At 34.7% G+C, this 27,956-nt stretch overlaps 1 protein-coding gene across 1 annotated transcript; it reads right to left on the bottom strand.

The window, feature by feature from the left end:
- Window positions 1-31: 31 nt before the first annotated feature.
- LOC125683555 (synaptonemal complex protein 3-like) lies at window positions 32-27,444 on the bottom strand. The gene is made up of 8 exons (XM_048924832.2): window positions 27,121-27,444; window positions 25,393-25,459; window positions 17,711-17,745; window positions 10,289-10,406; window positions 8,913-9,012; window positions 2,987-3,085; window positions 2,005-2,109; window positions 32-689 (listed from the first exon to the last, which is right to left on the bottom strand). The coding sequence occupies exons 1-8, from the start codon at window positions 27,245-27,247 to the stop codon at window positions 636-638; spliced, it is 705 nt and encodes a 234-aa protein (XP_048780789.1). The 5' UTR covers window positions 27,248-27,444; the 3' UTR covers window positions 32-635.
- Window positions 27,445-27,956: the final 512 nt, after the last annotated feature.

Below are 27,956 nucleotides of genomic sequence, written 5' to 3' on the forward strand. Positions count from 1 at the left end.
GGTTTAATTGACCCTGTAGACGACAAGAAAGTAAATTTCAAATCCATTTTATTCCATATACATTTCAATTCACATTTTATATAACTTTTATAACTTAAACAGAGGAACATCATGATTTAACAATTCAATAGTTTTAATTAAGCTAGGTCACATGCAACGTTTCTGCCATGTTTTTAATAACTTTTTTCATTCCAACACGAGTTCCTGCATTTATTTCCTAAATAGGTTTTGTATTGTAGTAATATTACTCTACTTCATATGCATAAACATGATTAACTCGGTGGTTAGATCACCTAACTATTAATGCAAGGTTCCCGTGTTCAATCTCTGGTTGATCCAAAGATTTTTCTCCCCTTTGCTAAAATAACTATAAAGTATAAATGTTCATATGATTATACAATCTTCTGTAAGCAGTAATACATGAGGGCTGACTTTACATTTTTACTAGAAATAACCAGGAATTATCAAAATAGGCTAACTCTGAAACAAACCTAGAAAAATGCACATCAAAGATTATTTTGTAGAAACAAAATACTGGATGCAAGTAGATTGTACCTGATATGTCACGAAAAATTATATATTACTGAAAAACGTCACATGTGCCCTTAACTGAAAGTATTTTGCAACATAAGATTCTAGAACAGCATTGTTTGTAGTGATTTCCTCACATTGGCCATCTCCTGCTGTTGCTGAAAAAGAGATAATTATGAAACATATAAATAAAACAAATTATAAATGTCTCCCCAGCTCCCCAAATTGGAAGTGCACCAAATGAAACCTTCCCCCTTAATGTACTGTATGGTATGGAGGAGAAAGCAAGACCCGGAATATAAGATATTCATCTTTACACGTCAAGGGATATACAAGTCAAGGGATATTGATTTGTTACCTCGCACTAACACTTGACATCGGTGACTATCAAAAAGTTGGGCTTGTTCTGATTGGTTCCACAAAAGAGTGGAAACCAATGAGAATGCGGTTCTATTTATAACAACGTGAAGCGAGAGATTCAAATAAAAACATGCGTATTGATAATTACAGTTATGGCTATTTTAATCGTTTAAGCAATATTGACTTATGCGAAAAGGTTTCCAAACTTGATTTACTATTAATAAACATAATTAGTGGTGTAAATATTACAATTGTGCACGTTTATCAATACAGCAGTAGGAGATTGCATCATTTGTATCCATGTACTCCATAAGATGATGCAGTATGAAATCCTGTCATTGTATCCATGCACACCAATTAACAAGATTCAATGATTTCATTGAATGTTTTATCTATAGTGGATTGTGTAATGGTCTCATTAGCCCAACTTTTATATAGTGACTGATGTCAAGGGTTAGAGCGAGGTAACGAATTAATAACCCTTGACTTGTGAAGATGATAAGACATTATGAACTCTGAAAAGCCACATATAGGAGAAGTCTTCACAAACAATTTTACACCCTCCAACCTTCAGATCCACTATAACTTTAAGGATAATTGGATCATCCTGTCCCTCCAATATGCACATCTACAAATAGCATTATACAAATTCTCAAGTCTATTGGATAAGCCATATAGGAGAAGTGTTTACAAGTTATTTTACATTCTCCATCACTCTTAGAATTATCCACTTTAACTTTTAGGAAAATAATTGGATTCTCCCATACAGACAATATGCACATCTACAAATGGCAATGAAGCATTGTACAAAGTTTCAAGTCTATCAGATAAGCCATATAGGAGAAGTGTTTGCAAGCTATTTTACATCCTCCATTACTCTTGGATCTATACCCACTATAACTTTAGAAAAATAATTGGATCCCCCGTCTCGACAATATGCCCTTCTACAAACGACAATGAAGCATTGTACAAAGTTTCAAGTCCATCCGATAAGCCATATAGGAGAAGCGTTCACAAGATTTTGGGACAGATTGACCCTGACCACAAAAAGAGAAGGGATTGCTGTTGCAAAAAAATACATTTAATTAACAAACACCTTATTATATGACTTACAGTGTCCATGAGAATTTTTTTCTGTAGAAGAGACATTTCTTTCTTCAGCTCTGACTGGACAGATGATTGCTGGTTCTGGTGACACTTTTCCAACTCATCGATACCCTGTTTAAAAAGACACTCATTGGTCTCAATGCTCACCTGCCCTGTCCTGAAGGGTCATAATGTGAGCAAACTTGAAGAATATGCTTATTCTGTGTGTACATGACATACGACTAAAGTATACTTTTGCTTTCATTTGACAAGTAATAGCCTATGAGGTTTTATAGATGATTTCTTTAAAGAAATTTCCTTTAGCCCCACAAGTTGATCTTGAAATGAACAAACTTCAATCTACTGTAACAGGAAGAAAATGCAGTGGACCAGACCAGGATTTGAACACAGGTCCCCTGGATCTCCAGTCAAGTGCTGGAGCAACTGAGCTATCTGGCCACCAGTGATCAAACCTGTCTGACTGCCACATTCCTCCCTCCTTAACTGTCTTTGAGCCTCAATGGCATCAACCCAGAATCTTTATTCCGTGGCAGAAATTTCCACCCGTCAATTTCAGGGGCTGATCTATGCATTGCAATATTTCCCTTCCTATTACATTTGGTGTTGTAGACCAGCCATTGTAAAGAACAGATTCCTTAAATGTCTTCACACCTTAGAAAAGACATCAAACCCAGGATCTTTATCCCCTGGCAAGCAGTGGTATAAAGCTGCTATAACCAACGACAGATGAATTTTAATCTGAAAAGCTTACTTAAGTCTATGGTTCAGGTGATCTAAAATACACTAAAATATTTATATTTCCAATGTTTTTGCCTTTGATGTCTTTAAGGAATTGTAATAATAGCCAATTCCTTGTGAATGTACTTCAGCTGTGAAACAATTTGTGCAAGAATCTTGATAAGTATATTATATCTATTTTAATACCTAGGGATTCTAACAGAAATGAAAGTAAATTGTAAATATAGTAAGTAAACTGAAATTAGCCAACCTTGCTGAACTGATCATGCAGTTGTTTTATTGTCTTCAGTCTTTGGCTTTGCACAACTCTAGCCTGCTGGAACATTTTCTGCTGCTGTTTGAACATTTGCTGTTGATATTAATACAAAAACAATCATTATAATCACAATACATGTTTACTGTTTCAAACTCGGCTCATTAAGATTATCATTCATATTATTTCACCATTCACACCATTTATACATGTATGCATGACACCCTCCAAAATTTTAAATTTGCTACAACCCAGTTCGTTTCATTCAATTTTGATATAGCTTTTGTTATGTCATGAACATGACATGAAAAACTATATGGAAATATACTAGCTGGTATCTACTCTTTTATCTAAATTGGAATTATTACAGCACATCCATTGCTAAAATTAAAGCAATACTTTATACTATATAAATTTACTAAAAAAAAAAATGATATGGGGAATAAATTTGAAAATTGAAATCAATCAAAATGAAAGAAAGCAAAAGTGAACAAGCTCACATACCCCACACTCCAACATTGCTTGACAATGTCTCACATAATGAATGGTAATGCTATGCATTACTGCAAGAACATGTGACAGATGGGCTCAAAATTCTAAGTTCAAAAGGGGCATAACTCTCAGAAAAATTACAGAATCAGAATTTCCTGGGAATATGCACATTTACACAGTGTGTCCTTATTAACTACGTAGTTTTATGAAATTCTGTAGAGCGGTCTCAGAGGAGTTGTGCTGACAAGAAAGAGACTGGCGGATGGGTAAAAAACATTGTACTCTCCGCCACTTTCTCCCGTGGGGTATAATAAGTTTGTTACTTGTTGGTATTGATCAGTATTTCATTATGTCACTAAAGTTTATTCATTCTGATTTGTCTGTGTTAAACCTTTGAAAACTTTTAAACTTTTTCTCAAATACATGTATTACAGAGGCCAAGGCCAATCAAATGGACCACAGGCCCTAAATTGTTCACCTAATTATTAGTTAAAAGTATAACTACATGTAGCCCAAAGGTTATAAAATCTAGAATATTATTTTTTAAGCTAGTTAATACGCCAGTTTCGAAATACACCCGAGTTATTTCCCTTTGGAGAACTCTCGTGTATAGTGAGGCGCGAAACAATTTGTTTACACACGGGAGTGGGACTAATATTCATCACTGCGTAAGCGAATGTACTCAGTAAGTTTCTCTTACATTGTTAGATCATCCGAATTCGACTGATACACAAACCAAGTAAGTTATAAGTATTTAAGGAGTAATTCAATACATAGAATTCTTATCATATCACCTTATTTCGTTGGCATAAGTACCATATCAAAGACATTACTTGCAAATATGACATTGTTTTTATGTTTCTGTCGCTTTAGTAAAACATTTCTTTCGATATAAGTATTTTGTATTTCCCACATTTACATATTAAAAGAGAAGCCGCTTTTAATACATTTCATCATCTTTCTCGCTGACTGTAGGTCCACTCTGTCCCACTTAGTCATTCAAAGTTCCACTAAATGCACCTCCTACACAGAAGAGTTCGTATCTCGAAACTGGCGTATTCTAATATCCAGCAGCTGTATAAAACAAGGCATTAATTATCTTGTAAAACACAAAAATCCCTGTTTTTGTTTGTGACCAGAAAATATATCAACGACCCTAAACTAATGTCATGTGACCCAAGTTGAGATCACTAATAATAAAAAGAAATAGTCAGAGGTGTACCGTATATACTCGCCTATAAGTCGGTCCGCCTATAAGTCGGTTGTATTTTTTAAGGTTATTTTGTAGGAATTTGCCATCGACCCACTTGTAAGTCGGTACAAATTTTTGTCAGAATCGGTTGACAATTTCAAGTCAATGCTCTAGTGTTTTTACCTATGTTTCAAAAAATATTTTGAGAAATTAATAATTATGAGGTGCTTAATATCCAAGCCATATCTGTTTGGGGTTTAAACACAACCCTTGATCTATTATGGGCAATGATCACTTGTTTACCTAAGCAATTATGGTCTCCTAATTACCAGTACCTGACACCCTGTTTACTTAATGGCATGCACCTTGCAAAATCATCTGTTAACAATATTCAATCTTTTATGAACGGTATAATGTAAATAATTTTCAAAACAAATAATATACACTTAACTAGATAAAAATATGCGAGTACTGGTACTTTATACATAATTTTAAAATAATAAACAATACAATAAGTCTAGATATTTGTGAACAATAATCATTTGTGTGGTAGTCCATGATAATCGTCGGAGTTGTTTAAAAAACACACTACGCCGCCCAGAAAATTACCAATCTTCTTAGGACACGCCTATAAGTCGGGCAGAGTTTTGGACCAGAAATTGACTCCCAAAAATCTGACTTCTAGGCGAGTATATACGGTAATAAAGAGCTATTTAATTGTTTAAGGGTTTGTAGAAATTTCTTTCAAATTGTCCTCCTTTTCCCCCTCAAATTTTTCACATTTAGACACATAACCAGCTTTAGGTGAATTAAGTGCCACATATTTAGAGAACTCTACTCTATGAGTCTAGACCTATAGCAGTGATGGCTAATCATCTAGTCAATGCTTACTGTGACATACATATGTAGGACCTCAGTTTCAAAGGTCTAATGCATCCAAGGGACCTATGACTCTTCTAATGTGCTTGTCAAAGGAACTATATCTACTAATTATAACAACAATGCAGATTCTAGTCCAATTCTTAAACACAGGGAGGTATCACGACTTCAGAATGTTTGCATATCAATATAATTTAGTGTGGTCCATTGACTCTTGACAAGAAATGTTTTAAAATTTCGTATACATGTATATATTCTTAAGAAGATTAAACAAAAGGCTCATGGGCCACATCGCTCACCTGAGTCACCTTGGTTCATTTTTAAAGATTTTCCCAATATATTCACTTGTAAAACTTTGAGGAGGCATGGCCCTTCATTTGAACAAACTTGAAAGCCCTTTACCCAAGGATGCTTTTTGCTAAGTTTGGTTGAAATTGGCCAAGTAATTCTGGAGAAGTCGAAAATGTAAAAAGTTTACAAACGGACGGACAGACGATGTACAACAGGTAAGGGCTGTTCCATTAAAACATATGAGGTACCCAGGGAAGGCACTTTAAAATTTGGGTAACCACCCATAGAAGCACAAAAATGTAATGAGGGACCACTCACAGAAGCAATTTTAGATAGTGCGGCACCACCCATAGAAGTGAAATAAATGTGAAATACACTTTTTCTTTAAATTCAATATGTATGAATGACTATTTATAACCCCTGAATAGAGGTCTATTTTCAGATGTTCCCAAGCATGATAGTAAAGAGAAGAGTATCTTGGGTCTCATCACCATTCAAATAACTGGCCATCAATGAAGCTTGATCATAGAACCATCAATTTATTTTATCAAGACTGTCTTTCTTAAACACGATGAGCTAAATCAATTTTATAAGTCTACCTGTCCATAAAAAGCCTAGTATTGTAAATGTTCAAAAACAACTATTAGGCCACAGTTTTTTAATTTATTGGTTTACGGATTTTAAAAATAAAATTTAGGGTCGGTCGGGAGAAAAAAAAAAAAAAAAAAAATAACCATTTTTAATATCTATCGTTTCATTTTCAATAAATCATTAACATTATTTCGTGAGTACAAATAAACAAAACATGTATTTTAAAAATATTAGATAAAAAAAATTCTTTAGAGTGACTAGTACATTAATATGAATTTTGGGAAAAAAAAAATGCAATTTCAAATTCAGTGTATAACTATATACATGTATCTATGTTACATTTTGGTAGAACATAAGCCGAGAATGTGTAAGGTCATATCTCTTTGATATGTATCCAGTATTTATATAATGTTGTTCAGTAATTTTGCTGTGTTATGCTCAATAAAGATTTTACATTAACAAATTGTAAACATAAAGAAAAAAAATTAATATAAGCACTAAATTACAATTGTATGTAGTAATTCCACTTTTAGTTTCAGAATGTTTATACCCCCATGAAATAATTTTTAACCCCATTTTCCCCACATAAGACATGCCCATGGAATTATCTACCATCTTTTTGAAAGAAAAGTTTCTTGTTTTTCATTTTTATTTGATACTCAAATTCTTTCCACCACTACACAAAGTATACTAATTTACGAGAAATATGCATACCTTTCTGAGTTTTATCTGGTCATATTTTTTACAGGCGTTCATCATAATATCAAAAGCATCTAACAATTTCTCACACTGTTAGAACTATTCCTGTTAGGATTTTTGACGGCAGAGATGCACGTACATGTATTCAAATACATTTATTATGACAGTCACTAGTTAGAATAATCTAAATGTGTCTCGGTACAGGTCCTCACCACACTCAAACCGGGTCCGTAGGACATTATCACTTTAACGATAGAACATCCAATCTAGTAAAGTCGCTAACAACTGTACCTTCCTCTCATCTTTAAACACCCAAATAGCACTGCATTTTGTGTTATGTTAGCAGCAAGAATACCGCCAATTGTATGAGAAATATTTATTTCTATCAATTCCTTTATTTCGTGATGAAATGTCATCTCAGCATCTGTTTCGTCGCCAAGAATGATATAGGTATCGTTACTGTCATCGTGCGTGGCCATATCTATTTACATGGTTTTTAAAAATACGGAATAAAGATATTTCACAAAACGAATAGTGATTACCAAATACAAATCAATACGTTTACGTTTCACGATTTTCTATTCGTAATATTGAAAATGCATTTTATTTTAATTTTCGATTTGACATGTTGGGTAGAATCGGCAGAATTTAAAAAAACCCCGGTTCAATGGACCACGAGCACGTTTCGTTTTCCATTTTGGACAAGGGAGATAATCAATCGGAACTCCTCGAATGTCTCGCGCACTCGACATAGATCGAGTGCGCGAGACATTCGAGGAGTTCTGATTGGGGAGATAATCCTAATTTCCGGTCGCTATAATTTTAGAGTCAAACCGGAAACGATAACTGGATTGCGGAACCTCATCGAGCGAGATAAAATGAATACAGAAAATGACGTTTGTTTCACATTCTACTTTCAACCCTTCCCTTCTCTTGTTGCATTCCTCTCAGTTTCGGTAAAAAAATAAAGATTTTATCAAAACAACCACCCACAGATGCAGTTTTCTGGCAGTAGGTACCCACTATAGATGCAATTTTCTACCAATGACAAGCACCCATAGATTTGTTTTTAATTGCCGTCCCCGGGTACCTCATATGTTTTAATGGAACAGCCCTAATCAGAAAAGCTCACTTGAGCTAAAAACATTTCCCATATATTCTAATGTCAATTCTTATCCCCTTTTGTTGCCCCACCCCACCCTCCAGGGCCATGATTTGAATATATTTGAATCTGCATTATCTGAGAATAGTTGCCTCTCAACATAACTATTGAATCATAGCCTAGAGATTCAAGACAAGCAGATCTTCAAAGACTTCTATAGATTCCCCTATAAAAGGCTGTCCCCCTATTGTGGCTCCACTTAACCCTAGGGTTATGATTTGAACAAACTAGAATCTTCATTATGTCAGGAAGTTTCCTCACAAGTTTCTTGTCTGGTCAAGTGGTTTTAGAGAGGATCTTTAAATGACCCTACCCATTTTTTGCCTCTTCTTGATTACCTCCCCTTGGAAAGTGACAAGGCCCTTCATATGAACAAACTTGAAATTCCTTCACCAAAGGATACTCTGTTAGATGAAATTTTGAAAAGTTTACAATGCTGTTGCCAGACAACTGACAAATTTTGATCAGAAAAGCTCACTTGAATCTCTATCTTAAGTGAGCTAATTGAATTTGTCTCAGGTGAGCTAAATATACCAAGTTTGAAGACATAGATGAATAAAATGAAGGCCTTGTAGTAAGAATTCAGGAATTAGGGCTTTGTTACACTTTCAACTTACATTGAGTTTTTCCTCCTGTTCTTTGGATTTCTCAAGATCAGACTCCCACTGCTGAAACACTGTGCCAACTTGTCTAACATATTCATCCTGCAATTTCTGCCTGTAAGTTACAGAATCACAATGTTCAGCTGAATTGTCTTGTTAATATAGTATTCCTTTTTTTTCTTCTTATCCCATATCATTCCAATACACTTTACAACCCCATTTAGATATATGTGACTGGGGATCTCATTAGGGTTCTTGTACATGTATACTACTTACAAAATAAAAGTAAGGTTGTTTTGTTTTGCATTTTCATTTTTGTACCCCAACAATGTTATAACAATATGCTCAATATAACAACTTGAAAAAAAAAAATCTTTTATTTCAGCTACAAGTACGGAAAATGATTTAAAAGAATTCATCATACAACTTCACTATCTCCAGCTAAATTGACACTACATTTGAACAATTAAATTTGAATATATAGTTGCTGCTTCCAATAGGGCTGTGCCAAGTTTGGTTGAAACTCCGTGGTTTGGGGATTTCTGAAGAAGTGGAATACAGTGAGTAATTATTACAAATCTATAACAGATTTAATTTACAGAAAAGGTTACCTAATACATGTATGGCCATCTAAAATGACACTTGATAATTTTAAAAAGTTTCCTCTATTTTTATGTGTATTTGCACATCATTTGATATATGTTACTTCTAGAAAAATATAGGGAATCCTAAGACATTTCTGGTATTTTCAAAACTTCAATTAAAAAGTGAATACTTAGAATTTTCCTTACTGCAAACATAAAGTGATTTCAAGGACAAGATTCAGATTGTTTTTAAATATCTATAATTGATCTTTAAATTTTTTCAATTGATCTGGTTTGTGAAGTCATCTTGAAGTAAGAAACCACTTTTTCAGTAAGAAATTGACTATGTCACAGTAAGAATTTGATTGCATCTAGAACGATATATTCTCAAATATATATATGCATGCATTGCAAATATTACACGTATACATATTGGTATAGAGAAAAACTCCCAGGGACAATCCAACATTCACAACTATATAATATTACATTTATACTTCATTATTTGCTCAATTCTCTTAATACCGGTAATATTATATAATTTCCAAAGTTTTTACTTTTGATATCTTTACAAATTGAAATGATAGCCATTTCCTAATATAAACTATGCAGCATGTTGTAAACAATACACTGAATCTTGATATATATAGGAGATTTTGTCTATTTTAACAGCTAAAAATTCCAACAAATATGAAAGTTAATAAAGAATGAAATGCAAGAAATAAATTTAATTTTTGAGTATGATCTGCAATGCTTCACACCAGCATACTTCCAATGAAGCACTAAAAAGTTCTCTCATTGCTATACCTTTCTGCCTGCTGCATCTTCCAAATGTCCTCCACCTTTTTGGTGCTACACTTCAGTGAATTCTGAGTATATTGTTCAAGGCGCTTTCTTTTGCTTACCAGTGTTTTTGAAATATCAGCTGAATTTTGAGAAAATTAAATTCTTGATTAGCTAATTCAATGAACATACAGTAAAAAACAGTGTCATAAATGCAAAAACATTTTCACGCAACTGTGCTCTTGCTTCAGCAATCCCCATGACGATTTCCTAAAAGATCCTCACAGGATCCGCTCAGCTCATAATAATTATAATATTACCATTTCTTATGTTTCCTTTCTCTATGAATGCGATTACTATATGCATTCTTTTGTGCCTTATGATATAAGAGAGTTCATGCATAAATCTACAGAAAATGGACTTGGGACGTAGTGACATCACAATACAGTGTTTTAACCACTTTGTAGAATTTATGGAAAATATGCTCAAGGCTCACATTAATAAGAGTGGATTATGATGAGAAAACATGATGTTTGAAGGAAATATGAAGTTTTATTCTCCCTTGCACACGACTGCATGTGACTAGACCAATTAGATTACATTTTGTATAAAATTATTATATTGAGGTATGTGTACAGTGTATAATAATTAGGGCCACATAAAATTAATTCTCTGGTTCCCAGGTAGGGAACTAAAAAGTCAGTGAATTGTCTTGTTTATTGTTTTCTTCTTCTTATCCCATATCATTCCTATACACTTTGCAACCCCATTTAGATATATGTGACTATGGGGACCTCATTAGGGTGCTTGTATACTACTTACAAAAAAAAAGTAAGGTTGTTTTGGATTTTCCTTTTTGTACCCCGGCCAACAATGTCATAACAATATTCAGAGTAACTAGTTCTAATTGTAACGGGGACCGTTACAGATGTTCCCCAAACCTCCCCCAATTAAAAAGTGATGTCCTTGTGAATCTATAGCAAAAAATCATTTTATTTTAGCCTTTAATTACATGTAGTACGTTCAATATGGTCATTTCAGTACCAAGAAATGAAAGAAAGCGTTGCACATGCATACACGCGCACGCGTGTATGATTCCGAATTTTTGTTGATGTCGTTCAACAGGCATTTGTATCATATACCCACAGTATGAATTTCATAACGTTTCCACCAAATATAAGGAAGTTATAGCGATTTTAAAATCGTCCAATCAGAAATCAGCACACGTGCATGCACGTGCTGAGCAGTAACTCTAACCACAGCAATTTGTAAGGAGTACCAAGATACATCTAAACCTCTAATATGAATAGAATTTGATGAAAAACAAAAACGTTATCGTCCTTTAAAAATTGAACATTTAAAAAATGTTGCACGCGCATGCGCGTGTGCGTTGGCATTTTTTGTTACACCAACATATAGATACACATATTGTCTACATATGCTGTGAATATCATCTCATTCGCTTCATAAATAAGATAGTTACAAACGTTTTAGCATTATCCAATCAAAATGAAGCGCACGTGCATGCGCGTGCAAATTGGTAATTTTGACCATGTAAATCAGTTAAGGGTCTCAATATCTACCTATGATATGAATTTCAAGCCATTTCAATGAACAACAAAAAAGTTAGACTGATTCCAAAGTTAGCACACAAATTTTGTAATGCGCGTGCACGCGCATGCGTGCGCGTGCTGGCAAAATAACTATTATTTTTCATATGTACAAATGATATACTATCATCCTATTTAGGTTTTATATCGCTTCCTTCAATATTCTGATTTTCCATTTTTTGTACCAAAATTGCAATGCACGTGCGTGCGCGTGCATGCACGTGCAAACAAAATGACTATCACTATGCACATCTACAAACGCTATACTATCATCCTGGAAAGTTTCATATCGATCCCTTTTGTAGTTTCTGAGAACACTACCGGACAAAAAAGTACCGGAGAAAAAGAATAATAACTAGACACGATCTCGTTGCGAGCAACGAGTAGGTCTTCCGTCCGATTTGTTGATGCACTCGGAGTAAAAAAAAAAAAAGGACAAATGAGTCCCAATTTAGTTTCCGACTTTAAGACACTTTAGATATAATCAATTTTTCATATCATAAGCTTCTGAAGCAAAGTTGCGGTGAAATTCGTTTGAAATTCGACTCTCCAGGCGAGCCATAAGGCCCGCGGGCCTATTTCTTGATGTCATTTGTTAGCCCTCTATAGACTCAACAACTTTAGTTCTATATGTCTTTACAAAATATTTACCTGTAAAAAGTTATTGAGATCGACCGATATCGACAAAAAATCGACTCTACAGGCGAGCCATTAGGACCATAGGCCTATTTCTTGATATCAATCGATAGATCTCGATAAACTGAACAACTTTTGTTCAATATGTCCTTACAGAATATTTACCAGTTACAAGTTTTTGAAATCGACTGATATCGACAAAAATCGACTCTACAGGCGAGCCATGAGGCCCACAGACCCATTTTTTGATATTGATCGATAGGTTATGACACATTGAACAACTTTTGTTCAATAATGCTTTTCAAAAAATATGTCGTTTTAAAGATATGAGGCGTCAAATATTTACGATTTTGGCCCTTAAAATCTCTAATTACGTAACATATGACCTACTTTTTGATTTGATAAGATCAAGCTCGTTGAGATGAACATTTCCGCTTCTACAACTTGTTATAAAATATTAATAGTTTCTGAGATATTCTCAAAAACATTTGGACCCTTCTGAACCCCTAATTTAAAGGGCCAGCCCGTTTTGCTTGATATCGTAAGAAAGGCCTTGTCATTTTAAACATTTTTTGCTCAACAAGTATTTAGAAATTCTTTACCGTTCTCGAGTTATCTCTACAAGAAATATTTAGGGGCCAAACTGTAGCTCCCTAACGGGGCCACATAGGGAAAAAACGAAATGTACATATTGTTTAGATTATCATTCTGAACAACTTTTGTTCAATAATGCTTTTCAAAATATTTGTCGTTTTCAAGATATGAGGCGTCAATTATTTATGATTTTGGCCCTTAAAATCCCTTATTACGTAACATATGACCTACTTTTTGATTTGATAAGAACAAGCTCGTTTAGATGAACATTTCCGCTTCAATGACTTATTACAAAATATTAATAGTTTCTGAGATATTCTCATAAACCTTTGGACCCTTCTGGGCCCCTAATTTAAAGGGTCAGCCCCTTTTGCTTGATATCGTAAGAAAGGTCATGACATTTCAAACATTTTTTGTTCAACAAGTATTTAGAAATTCTTGACCGTTCTCGAGTTATTTCTAGAAGTAATTTTTAGGGGCCAAACTGTAGCTCCCTAACGGGGCCACATAGGGTAAAAACGAAATATGCATATTGTTCAGATCATCATTCTGAACAACTTTTGTTCTTTATTGCTTTTCAAAATATTTGTCGTTTTCGAGATACAAGGGGTAAAAACTTTATGGTTTTGGCCCTTAAAATCCCTTATTACATAACATATGACCTAAATTTTTATATGAATAGATTTGGATTGTTGAGATGAACATTTTTTGTTCTTTGACTTATACCAAAATATTAACGATTTTTGAGATATTTGATGTAGACTTTGAGCCCTTCTAGATCCCTAATTTAAGGGGCTAGCCCCTAAATCTTGATATTTTCGAAAAGATCTCGTAAATGTGCACAACTTTTGTTCTACATGTCTTAACAAAATATTTGCAAGAAAAAAGATATTGGAGATCAAAGGTCAAAAATCGCCGAAATCGGCGAAAAATTTTGGCATCCATTTTTTCAGGTCCAGGCGAGCGTTCAGGCAAATCGCCTCCGGTAAAATCGAATCCCCCACAAATCTTCTAAAATGTTTACTCTATCTTGTGTAGAAATTTCAAGACTCTAGCTTCAAAACTAACGGAGGAGATGCGTGGACAACAAGGCCCTTCAAAAAGTCACTAAAAGAGAGATAACTCCTGACCGGAAGTGACGTCAAGCACGAAATTTTGCAAGCAAAGTCTCGTCACCAAAAGACATATTTCCTGAAAATTTCGTGAAAATCGATCGAGAAATGGCTGAGAAAAACGCGTGTACTACCAAGGAAAATAATAATAATAATAATAATAATAACTAGACACGATCTCGTTGCGAGCAACGAGTAGGTCTTCCGTCCGATTTGTTGATGCACTCGGAGTTAAAAAAAAAGAAAAAAGACAAATGAGTCCCAATTTAGTTTCCGACTTTAAGACACTTTAGATATAATCAATTTTTCATATCATAAGCTTCTGAAGCAAAGTTGCGGTGAAATTCGTTTGAAATTCGACTCTCCAGGCGAGCCATAAGGCCCGCGGGCCTATTTCTTGATGTCATTTGTTAGCCCTCTATAGACTAAACAACTTTAGTTCTATATATCTTTACAAAATATTTACCTGTAAAAAGTTATTGAGATCGACCGATATCGACAAAAAATCGACTCTACAGGCGAGCCATTACGACCATAGGCCTATTTCTTGATATCAATCGATAGATCTCGATAAACTGAACAACTTTTGTTCAATATGTCCTTACAAAATATTTACCAGTTACAAGTTTTTGAAATCGACTGATATCGACAAAAATCGACTCTACAGGCGAGTCATGAGGCCCACAGACCCATTTTTTGATATTGATTGATAGGTTATGACACATTGAACAACTTTTGTTCAATAATGCTTTTCAAAAAATATGTCGTTTTAAAGATATGAGGCGTCAAATATTTACGATTTTGGCCCTTAAAATATCTAATTACGTAACATATGATCTACTTTTTGATTTGATAAGATCAAGCTCGTTGAGATGAACATTTCCGCTTCTACAACTTATTATAAAATATTAATAGTTTCTGAGATATTCTCAAAAACATTTGGACCCTTCTGAACCCCTAATTTAAAAGGCCAGCCCGTTTTGCTTGATATCGTAAGAAAGGCCTTGTCATTTTAAACATTTTTTGCTCAACAAGTATTTAGAAATTCTTTACCGTTCTCGAGTTATCTCTACAAGAAATATTTAGGGGCCAAACTGTAGCTCCCTAACGGGGCCACATAGGGAAAAAACGAAATGTACATATTGTTTAGATTATCATTCTGAACAACTTTTGTTCAATAATGCTTTTCAAAATATTTGTCGTTTTCAAGATATGAGGCGTCAATTATTTATGATTTTGGCCCTTAAAATCCCTTATTGCGTAACATATGACCTACTTTTTGATTTGATAAGAACAAGCTCGTTTAGATGAACATTTCCGCTTCAATGACTTATTACAAAATATTAATAGTTTCTGAGATATTCTCATAAACCTTTGGACCCTTCTGGGCCCCTAATTTAAAGGGTCAGCCCCTTTTGCTTGATATCGTAAGAAAGGACATGACATTTCAAACATTTTTTGTTCAACAAGTATTTAGAAATTCTTGACCGTTCTCGAGTTATTTCTAGAAGTAATTTTTAGGGGCCAAACTGTAGCTCCCTAACGGGGCCACATAGGGTAAAAACGAAATATGCATATTGTTCAGATCATCATTCTGAACAACTTTTATTCTTTATTGCTTTTCAAAATATTTGTCGTTTTCGAGATACAAGGGGTAAAAACTTTATGGTTTTGGCCCTTAAAATCCCTTATTACGTAACATATGACCTAAATTTTTATATGAATAGATTTGGATTGTTGAGATGAACATTTTTTGTTCTTTGACTTATACCAAAATATTAACAATTTTTGAGATATTTGATGTAGACTTTGAGCCCTTCTAGATCCCTAATTTAAGGGGCTAGCCCCTAAATCTTGATATTTTCGAAAAGATCTCGTAAATGTGCACAACTTTTGTTCTACATGTCTTAACAAAATATTTGCAAGAAAAAAGATATTGGAGATCAAAGGTCAAAAATTGCCGAAATCGGCGAAAAATTTTGGCATCCATTTTTTCAGGTCCAGGCGAGCGTTCAGGCAAATCGCCTCCGGTAAAATCGAATTCCCCACAAATCTTCTAAAATGTTTACTCTATCTTGTGTAGAAATTTCAAGACTCTAGCTTCAAAACTAACGGAGGAGATGCGTGGACAACAAGGCCCTTCAAAAAGTCACTAAAAGAGAGATAACTCCTGACCGGAAGTGACGTCAAGCACGAAATTTTGCAAGCAAAGTCTCGTCATCACAAGACATCTTTCCTGAAAATTTCGTGAAAATCAAACCAGAAATGGCTGAGAAAAACGCGTGTACTACCAAGGAAAATAATAATAATAATAATAATGAAGAAGAAGAACGCGAACAATAATAGTAAGGTCTTCCGCAGGAGACGGAAGACCTTAATGAAGAAGAAGAACGCGAACAATAATAGTAAGGTCTTCCGCAGGAGACGGAAGACCTTAATAATAATAAGAAACAGAGTAAAAACAATATGTTCCCAAACTTTGTTTGGGGAACATAATAATAATAAGAAACAGAGTAAAAACAATGTTCCCAAACTTTGTTTGGGGAACATAATTAAATACTTGAAATTCTTATTACATCTGACAATTACTTCATTGCTCAAAGAAATATATATATATATATCTTGAAAATTGAAAATGAAACCGGTTGATTTATTTTTGGCATTCTAATTTTTCTTTATTATACTATTACTTGTGTGGATATGTACTTATATTTTGGATTATATATATATATATACATATATATTATAAAGCACAAGGGAATACACTATATACATGCTGGATACCCATTTCCACCCCTTCACTTGTGGTTGAACTCAAATCCTAGAGAGCCAATCTTCAAGCAGCATGTGATTAACATGTGTTAAGAGTCCACTCGACCATCTAGGCAAGTCAAAATACTTGCTTTCGATGACGATGGAATTCTCCCCACACTACACAATCATTGAGAATGGAAATGGGATACAGTGATTTGATGTAAATTTATAGGTATACTGATCCACAGGGGATGTTTACTCCTCCTAGACACCTGATCCCACATCTGGTGTGTCCAGGGGTCCGTGTTTGCCCAACTAACTATTTTGTATTGCTTGTACTATTGGAGTTATGAGATTAATCACTTTTCGTTATTTTCACCTTTAATGTATACAAGATACATGTACATTACAATTGAAATATCTTTAATATAAAGCACACAGGGATTGCAATGAACTCTAAATAAAAATAACTGCCTAAGTGAAGAAATATTCAAAATAAAGCACAAAGAAATTCACTATATATATATGAATACCCACCTCCTCTCCCACTCAATGTTGAACTCATGGTTAAGTGGTCAAGTGCAATAGTTACATGATGCTATAAGATTTGGTTATGCAGGTCACAACTTCAACCCTGGGTAGAGGTGGAAGTGGGCATCCATATATATATGCTTTAGACACACACCAACATATATATCAATCAGTACATTCATCAATAAAGTGAAGAGGAGAGAATTTACCTCCAAAACATTCTAGCATCTTCTGCATTTCTGATCTGAAATTGAAATATTTTGTTGAAGAACAATACTGATATGAATGTAAAACATGAAGCTGTGATACTAATGGTTATCTAAAACAATGACACCAATGCCTATCTGGAGTCCAAACTGCTGATAAAAGAACTAGCTGTCTAAAGAAGAGAGCCAACCGCAAGTCCAGCTTCACAGGCCAGGAGGTGACAATCCACATCTGTAGCCTTTGCAGCAAAGATTGCCACTCCCACTTTGGCCTTCACAGCCACATGAGGAGATCCAGCGACCAGACCTGACACAACCTGGTACAGCCATCGTCTCTCGAGAAATTTCTGAGAAGCATTATTTTGAATGACAACATCCTTGGGTTGCTTGTTGTTTCTTCATCAAAAAAAGTCAAATATTGCATTGTGTTGTTGTTGTCGTTGACCTCCTTTCGTCTTGAGAGATGATGGCTGCACAGGGTTCCCAGGTTCCATTCCTGGTCAAAGCAACAAATTTTCTCTTTTCCTATATACATTTGGTGTCTTTGACCACCCTTGGACTTGAGGTGAAAGTCCTTCCAGGGGCAAAAGAATCTAGGTTGTGTGTCTTTGAGGGCAAAAATAATTTAAGGAGGGAAGAAAATGTAGTAGTTAGAGCTATATGGACCTAGATATTGGCCTGAGTATCTCTGTGGTTAGAGCACCTGACTAGTAATGCAGGGGTTCTAGGTCCAATTCCTAGTCCAGCCACAAGATTTCTCTTTTTAGGCCATATTTAAAAATATGTTTGTTTTCCCTCTCCCGACCCTAAATTTCAGAGGAGGGTTGGTAGGTAGGTAAAAAGTTTTTTTTTAGCCAGCAGAATTTTATTTAGTATGAAATCCCCATGACCATTAACAAAGCCCGATACCAAAACGTCATGAAGCACATTATTCCACGTTTCCTCGTCAAACTCGTAAAGTCAGTTCTTGCGTAAAGTTCTGCTTTGATTGCCATGTTTAGCAGTTAGGGGAAGGTGTTGATACTTCGGACAGTACTCCATGTATTTCAGAAATGCTCATTATCTAACCACTGAACATAGACATATTGTACATGTATAACGGTTGATTCTACGAACACTCAGGTTTCATCGGATTTATTCTGCTATTTATGCCACATATATTAACACTTAAGGTAGCTCCAACCATCCTCATGTGCCTTATCAATATTAATGGTTAAAAGTGGAAAAACTATCAATTTCCACTCAATATAGTTTAATTTAATTAATAACCAAAGAAAATGTATACGTTGCCACCTTTTTAAAGATGTCAGACATACAAAAACGGAAGCAAACATCAACATCAGAAAATCACTCATTTTCGATAAACAGAATAATAAAAATAGATAAAAACTTGTTGAAATGACAAAATTTAAATATCAACAGTTTTAAAAAAACTGCTAATTAATAAATATGTATAGATTAATTGTGGACATTAGGGAAACCAATGTATATTAGACATCCAGTAGAGGAAATTCCAACATAGGAGTTTTTTTGTTTTTGTTTTTTTAATAATTTCATCATTTATTAAAAATTATACATACTATTTGGGATAAAATATCCTCGGATACTCCCTCTTAATTCTCACCAATGGTGCCAGGGGCCCATTGGATTGAATGTATTTTATTATAATATTATTTTATATAAGGCATATATATAATTTATATGAAAATACATAATATCAAATATTTTTCGAAATCATAAAAATATCATATACAACGTTGATGTAGATATATCAACAGTAGAATAACATAGAAATTACTCAAGGAATAATATATAAACAATGTAGTCCTAAGTTGACCGTATAGTTATAATGATAAATATATAAGGATAGTTTATACTGGTCTCTTCACAGCAGTCAAGTTACATTAATTTACAAAGATGTTCAAAAAATTTATGCTCTTTTGCATTTATATACTTCAATACTGATGTATAGAAACATAATGATTTTTTAACATGATTATACATATTAAAAGTCGTTTCACTTAAAGAATCTAATCTACAACATTTTATGTTTGTGTATTCTGTAGGCTATATAAGTAATAAGTAAATTTAAGGATTTGGTTTTATCATTTTGTTCTATAAAAAATCCAACAACAATGTGTTTCCATTGAACTTTGAAGGATAGATAACTGCTAACAGTGTTCCATATATTTAAAACATTAGGCCAAAATAAAAATATTGTTTGTTTCCCCTCGCCCGACCGAGTCTGAAAATTCACACCGACCCATAAGTTTTTATTACGCCATTCTGGTGAAGTTTTTTTTTTAATTTTAAGAAAATTTCAAGGTCGTTTCTGGTGCAGATCAATATTTTATAATGACAAAATTTTTCTATATCTTCTTTGGTTTCGATCCAAAATTAAAAAATAATGATACGAATACAGGAGGTGTTCTGGTCCGAAATCTAGAAATTTCGCCGCCTCCAGCTGGAGGCGGCATTCTCTGGCTGATTTCAAATACTTACAAGACGAATTCAATTTTAAGCTCATAACTAATCAATAAAACGATTCTTCTTGTACTTACTAATATCGATTTTATGGGTTCTTTCATCACATAAACAGTCTCTTGAAAACATTTTATCAAACTGTCGAGCTTTGTTTTGAGTCACGAGACTCGTTTGCTCAAATGGCAGTGAAAATTCGGTTGACTACAATTGTTGGCTTCTGTTTAATATCGAATTTTGGATTGATATTTTCTTTTAATCGATATTAATAAGTACAAGAATCATTGTTTTATTGATTAGTTACAAGTGAGTTTAACATTGAATTCGGCTCGCAATTCGGACTAGTGATCTGCAAGATCGAGATGGAGAAATGTTGTCTACACGAGGAGCGAGGAAACAAGAGAATTCGGGGAATCCAGTGTGCAAGTTGTGTTCTTCAGTAGGGGAAAGTGTTGATATTTTGGACGGATGCGATATTTTTGACAGTCAATCAGAAGCATTCTCAATTTAACTTATTTCTAAACTAATGCTATATTTACAAACTGGAAAACACCTACATGTAATTATATGCACATGTGTAACTAAGCTCTGATTGGTTGATGTCAGCATCCATTTTGTTTGATCGGCAAAATCAAGTCCCGTTGAAACGTTTTCTGGTAAACTAGATCTACCGATATCATTTAAAAATATAATCAAAATCACTATCATATATAAATTAAGATATTATATGTGCAAAAAACAAAAGCATAAAATGTCAGTGAACCATAAATAAAAGACAGCAACTGAGTTTACCAATTTTATAACATCATGTGTCCAAAACTAACACCATTGTCCATAGTTGCAACATTCTCCCTAACTTTATTTAAGTGTTAGTATGTGGCATTAATAGCAGAGAAAATTCTGATGAAACCCAATGTTCGTCGAATCAACCAATATGTATACATGTAGTCCAATGCCTAAGTTTAGTGGTTAGATAATGAGCATTTCCAAAATACATGAAGTACTGTCCAAAATATCGACACCTTCCCTAATTGCAAAACGTGGCAATCAAAGCAGAATTTACGCGAGAACTGACTATACGAGTTTGATGAGGAAACATGGATGATGTGCTTCACGACGTTTGGTATCGGGCATTGTTAATGGTTATGGGAATTTCATAATAAATAAAATTCTGCTAGCTAAAAAAAAAACTTTTTACCTACCTACCGACCTTCCTCTGAAATTTAGGGTCGGGAGAGGGGAAACAAACATATTTTTAAATGTGGCCTTATCACACTCGTAAATCAGATGTTTTGTAGTCTCAACTTGTTTACAATGTGTACATTCATTCTTTACATCTTTTTTCCATTTGCTAATATATGCATTATTACATAATATGTTATTCAATAACTTATAACTGAATTCCGCTGTCTGTTTGTCTTTCAAATCTTTAATTTTACATAAATTTTATAAATGTTTATCCAATTAGAATCACCGAATATTCTGAATTCTTCAGACAGTAATGCCTGAAAATTGGGTTTGCAAAACCTTTTTTCACTAAATTTTTATAAAAAAGATTACTTGATGTTTTAAGTATATTGGTAAATCCAAGAAGGAAGTTGAAATTAGTGACATTTTGTTTATTTACACAACTTGAATTTGAAAAATTGTTTAGTCCTCGAATTTTTCTCGTGGACAGCCTTATTAGGCAGTTGGTGACAATCGATGACTCCCAGTTTGGCTTCGTCCCTGGCAGAGGTACAACTGACGCAATATTTGTTGTTCGGCAGCTGCAGGAAAAATATCTCGCAGTAAACAAACGGCTTTATATGGCGTTCGTGGACCTCGAAAAGGCATTTGACAGTGTCCCTCGGAAGGTGATCTGGTGGGCACTGCGAAAACTTGGTGTGGAAGAGTGGATTGTGCATCTGGTGCAGGGGATGTATCCGCTGTGTCCGCGTTGGTGATGGCTACAGTGAGGAGTTTGCTGTGAGGGTCTGAGTCCATCAGGGGTCAGTACTCAGCCCTCTGCTTTTCATCATCGTACTCGAGGCTCTTTCACGCGAATTTCGCACCGGTGTTCCCTGGGAGGATCTGTATGCAGATGACCTGGTTATCATTACTGACTCGTTGGATGAATGTGTCAAGAGGCTTCTGACTTGGAAAGAAGCTATGGAAAGGAAAGGACTGAGAGTGAATGCAGGCAAAACCAAGATCATGATCTGCAGTACGGGTCTTGACCTACTTCAGGACTCGGGCAGCTTCCCATGTGTTGTCTGTCGTACAGGTGTAGGCAGCAATAGTATTTTCTGCAATGGCTGCAAACACTGGGCGCACAAGAAATGCAGTGGGCTCGTGCACCTGTCTGTGGACCCTGACTTCAGATGTTCAAGATGCAGAGGAACTGCTCGCCCTCTTGATGGCAGGCCGCAGAGTGATATCCAAGTTGGTATGGACAAGTTGGAGGTTGTAGGCTCCTTCTGCTACCTCGGAGACATGCTTTCCGCATCTGGTGGCTGTGACCTTGCAGCCACTATGCGTGTGAAGACTGCCTGGAAAAAGTTCAGGGAGCTGCTACCAGTCCTGACATCACGCCACCTGTCGTATAAGACCCGTGGTCGAGTGTATAACACCTGTGTACGGAGCGCTATGCTCCATGCCAGTGAGACCTGGGCACTGACCAAGCCAAATCTTCATCGCCTACTACGCAATGACAGGACCATGATAAGACAGATCTGTAACATCAAGCCTGAAGAAATGGCCACTGCAAGTTCAATTGAATTGCTGGGGCGGCTTGGCATCGACGACCTCGACCTCATCTTAAGGGAAAGGAGACTCCGCTGGTATGGCCACGTCGTCAGATCCAGCAGTGCAGTCACGTGCGCTCTAAATATACAAGTTCCTGGGAGACGTAGAGTTGGTCAGCCAATGCTATCTTGGAGAGAGCTGATGGAGAAAGATCGTAGAGAATGGAAGCTCTCAAATGCCGACCCTCAAGACCGGAAAGAATGGAGATCTGAGGTGAGATCTGCCATGCGTGCAGCCAGCCAGATACCTGGAAGGGGGCCCACTAGTGTGGACACTACCCGTGATACTGCACGAAAATAAAAAGGAACCGACAACAACAACATTGTCATAATAATTTTGTATTCACATAGCCAGTTAGATTTATCATTAATATTTGAATAATGTTCTAGCGGTTTAAAAATTCCATCATCAAATAAATCACTAACATATTTAAGATACCAGATCTCGCCTAGCTGCAATAATGTAGCCCTCTCTGATTTTTTTTTTTTTTTTTTTTTTTTTTTTTTTTTAGGGAGAGGGCTACAACTCCTTAGGATCTCCGTAATGGTGCAAATGCGGGAGTGATTCACTCCCGCAACATTTGCGCTCATTCTAAACATTTCCTGACTTTCTTTACGTAAATAAAATGATATTCTATGTTTCTTAGTCAATATATAAATTTACAACCTGCAACTTTAGATTTGTGAGGCTCTATTCTACCGTTTTCAACAATTTCGATAAATTCCAATTTCTCGATTCATATTTGTGCGCCATGTTTGATGTACTGAAGTTTCAACTTCCGGTTGTCAAGTCATTTGCATATGCCATATAAGGTAGTATTTACATCAATGGACAAGTATGGAGGCGAAAGCTATTTCGTCGGTATTGAAAAGGTTTGAATTTAATATCAAGTTAAAAACCGAACAGCAGAGTGTAAATTCTTTCTGCAACAATATGATTTTCCTTTCTTTGTCGAAGTGGCTCGAGTAACTACATTTTCGCGCTGATTGTCAATGTTTAGGCTTTTCATTAGATCCACCTACGAGATCTCGCGATAACAAGCATGGCGGAGCAGACGAAGAATTTTGCATGCTGTACATTATATTTAATGAAAAACACCTTTATTAGACAAGCCCGAGCACAAAGTTGGTACTCTTTTTGGTGTAAACAACATTTGGGACTAATACACAGAGTTTATTGTCGGTTATTCATAAAATTATTTTGCACCATTACGGAGATCCTATGGAATTGTAGCCCTATCCCGAAAACGTCAGAATAAAAAAAATTTGGATAGGGCTACATTATTGCAGCTAGATCTCGCCCAATTATCAAAGAAAATGGGTTTTCCTTTATATTTCAGATTTGTGTTATTCCATAATGGTTGTTGTAAAATATCATCAGGTAATCTTTTATCAAAGTTAAGTTCGCTTTTACATTCATTAAAGCAACACAACATTTCTTTATAAAATAGTGGTAATTTAGTTTTGTTTAAATTCCCCACATCAGTAGTTGAACATTTTAACATATAGTATATATCAAAGTTAAGTTTTCTACAATAATTATTTAAAATTTCAAGTAAGACTCCCTTTGAATTTAATCTCGGTATCCATGCTGCTTTTAATGCTTTTAATTTGCATTCTACATCTACTGTTGAAAGGCCACCTCTTGTTACATCTCCAACCAAAGTGTTTCGTTTGATTCTTTCCTTTTTATCCCAAATGAAATTAAAGATTAATCATTGTACTTTTTTCATAAAATCTTTATCAGGAAGACATAGAATTGACGATACATATGTTAATTTTGAAATGGCAAACAGCATAGGAGTTATTGCCCTTGACAAAATTTTTTTTAATCACAAATAATTGATTATCTATGAAAAATATAAACCTTTTCAATAAAAATAGTTTACCAGATTTTTTATTATATTTAGTGAATAAAATTCCTCAGAAAGATATATTTCTATCATGCGCAAAGTTTGATTTATCAAAATTTTTGCAAAAACCTATGACATCACATGAGGATCGATCAACCTTAAATGAAGTCAGGTAGAATGTTGTAACTATGGACAATGATGTTATTTCCAACACATGGTGTTATAACTTCAGACAGTTTGTAAATTTGGTTGCTGCTTATTTTGTGGTTCACTGGCATTTTATGCTTTTGTTTTTGCACATTATGTTAATTCATATGTGGTAGTGATTTCGATTTTGTTTATAATTTTTTAATCATAGGCTTATTGGTAGATCTAACTTTTACCAGATAACGTTTCAACAGGACTTAATTTTGCCGATCAAACAAAATGGATGCTGACATCTTTTACAAGGTCATGTATTTAAATCAAACAATCAGATTGTATAATGACAGATGAAAAATATATCTAGCTTAAACATGTATCAAATGGCCTAATTTGGCTAGATAGTAAACTGCATGAAACTTACGAAAATTCATCACCGTTCTCTTCATTTTCTCTCTTTCTACCTTGTCTTGGAACCAGTGGAGTTTCCTCTATAAATATAGTATTTGTCATATTATTTTGAATTATATTTCTAACAGGGAAGATTGAAAAAAAATTTCAAACGGGGAATTGCAAACCAAGTTCATACCTTTCTCCAGCAGTCTTCATGAAAACTTTTAAAACTTGTTGGCCAATAAGACCTGCAGTGGACTGTTTAAATTTACTTGCCCACCATGAAATTTATGCCCCCTCCCCCTAACTTATTTTAATATGTGCACAATATGATGGAAAGTTCTTTATCAAGAAAAATATGACACTAAGAATTTACCTGTAAACATTGTTCAATTAAAACAAATGCTACAATTCATTTACTACATGCAACACATTATCAGAAAATGTGTGTGATCAATGAATACTTCACTGTATATCTCTATGCTTCAGATCATGGACAGAGAGTATTATAGTCTAATAAGACTATTATAATGTCTATGGTTCAAATTAAGGTACCGTATGCAGCCAATTTCAGCAAGTTGTTCGCACAAGTTACTATTGCAAACAATAATTATTCTTTATGTCTAAAATAAACAAATTATGATGCCCCAACACATATCTCAAATGTTATTTCTCCATTTATTTTTCTTTTGAAGGTTAAGATAGTTGAATATCTACAAACAATATTTCCCCCCAAATTTTTAATCAATCTACGAGCCCATACTAGGACTTCTTGATTTTTATTTTCACTGAGTAGACCTCAAAATTTTCTGGCCATGGTCTTCTGACCACTGAGTTATTGTGACAGCTGCTCCAGGGTACCTGACAACCCTTGGACACATTATTTTGTGATATATATCTGTGATACAAAAAAAAATCATGATCAAATACTCACCCTCAAGGTGATTTCAGCAAAAAATAAACTATGCATATGGGTAACAGAAGAGAGGATCAAATTATATATAGTCTGCCAATGACTTACAGTGATGACTCTTGAAGTCTTCATATGTGGTGTTCACAACATTGTTAAACTAAATTAGTCTCATACTACCTTAACTTTTTGACCTCGAAACAAAGGGATGCTATATACGTGTATGTATTTCATTGAAGAATATCCTTTGTTTAAACAATCAGTCTGAACTCATTCCTACTCCAATTTGTATGTCCATCTAAATTTCTAAAACATTTATTACAAAACATCTGGACATGAAACAAATTCTACTCATGGTTTTTAAAACTTTTACCAACAATATTGCAGAAATATGACTAATGAAACTTTAACATCAATTTTTAGCATTCAGCTTCTTATACATTGTATTCCATTGCAAGAGGCTTACATAGGAATTTGACACAATCTGAGCAAACGGGTAAATGTACAGTTTGCTCTAGATATTTACTATATACACCAGTTTGCACCTGTGGCCTCGTGTGTCGTGTTCTTACAATCATATAATGTGTATGGCTGTTTAGAAAAAAAAAAAGATGCACTGACCAAAACCATAAATTCAGAATGGTGTAAAAATTTCTAGCTGAAAATGATCTAGAAAAGAAGTTTTTTTCAATGAATTATTAATATATCGTAAAATAAATAGAAGTTGACTTATTTATGGCAAAATGCTGTAGATATCAGCTGAATATATTCCACGACAAGTCCCTGTACATGTATGCACTTTGGTTGAACATAAAGTAGGCCTACGTTACTCGTCAGCCTCTTTGTTACCTCTCAGAGGACTGCTATTAGGGCTATTATCTGTTCCTGGTTCGTCGTTGTCTAAATTCAGTTTATGTTTTGCAGATATTTCCTCTCGCATGTGCCCACCTTTGTCTTTTTTACCTACTCTTGGCATAATGAATTAAACTTGATATTGACAACGCAAATGCAGACGACGCAACACTTTCCGGTGTCTTCCAAATCTAAAAATTAAAACCGACTCAGATTAATTCCCGGATAACCCAATCGTTTAGTTTTTTGTTTTTGTTTTGTTTTTTGTTTTGGTTCGTTTTAATTCTTTTATTAGGTAGCTGCATGCATATTATGCGCCTTACTTCGATAAAAGTGAATCACAGGTAATCTAAAAACAACTTGCATTTTGACAAATGAAGATTTTAGATAGAATTATTTTAGCAACCCCCTCCGACCCCCCCCCCCCCCCCCGAAAATCTTCAAAACTCTGTCTAAATGTTTTGATGACACCACGTTGAGTGCTACATATTTTATACAGCAAGCTTAAATTATTATACTCTGAAATAAATTGACATTCATGTTTACAAACTATGCACTATAAAAGCCAAAAGGCTCAAAGTATTAGCTGTCAAGGAAGGGCTAAGCCATCATTATTCCCCGCGCTGCCTTTCTTAGTATACTTTCATAGCTTGCACAAAACATTTCACTATTATATTCCTTTATATCCATGTCCAGAGAACATTCGGAACTTGGTTTTTGAATTAAGAATTATTTTTTGAAAATACATATCTGAACTGAATTTATTTCTCATCGCATTTACACAGAGATTTAGTACATGTATTTTATATAAAAGTGATGGTAATAAATCACTA

The sequence above is a fragment of the Ostrea edulis genome, chromosome 6 (assembly GCF_947568905.1).
Source record: "Ostrea edulis chromosome 6, xbOstEdul1.1, whole genome shotgun sequence".
Taxonomy (NCBI): domain Eukaryota; kingdom Metazoa; phylum Mollusca; class Bivalvia; order Ostreida; family Ostreidae; genus Ostrea; species Ostrea edulis.

Bases quoted from the DNA above. Each gene is read 5' to 3' on its own strand.
- LOC125683555 (XM_048924832.2), bottom strand. From the start codon at position 27,247: ATGCCAAGAGTAGGTAAAAAAGACAAAGGTGGGCACATGCGAGAGGAA. The intron at 17,746-25,392 runs GTAAGTTTCATG...TTTCAATTTCAG, and splicing joins GAGAACGGTGATGAATTTTC to ATCAGAAATGCAGAAGATGC. The intron at 10,407-17,710 runs GTAAATTCTCTC...CTCAAAATTCAG, and splicing joins GATGCTAGAATGTTTTGGAG to CTGATATTTCAAAAACACTG.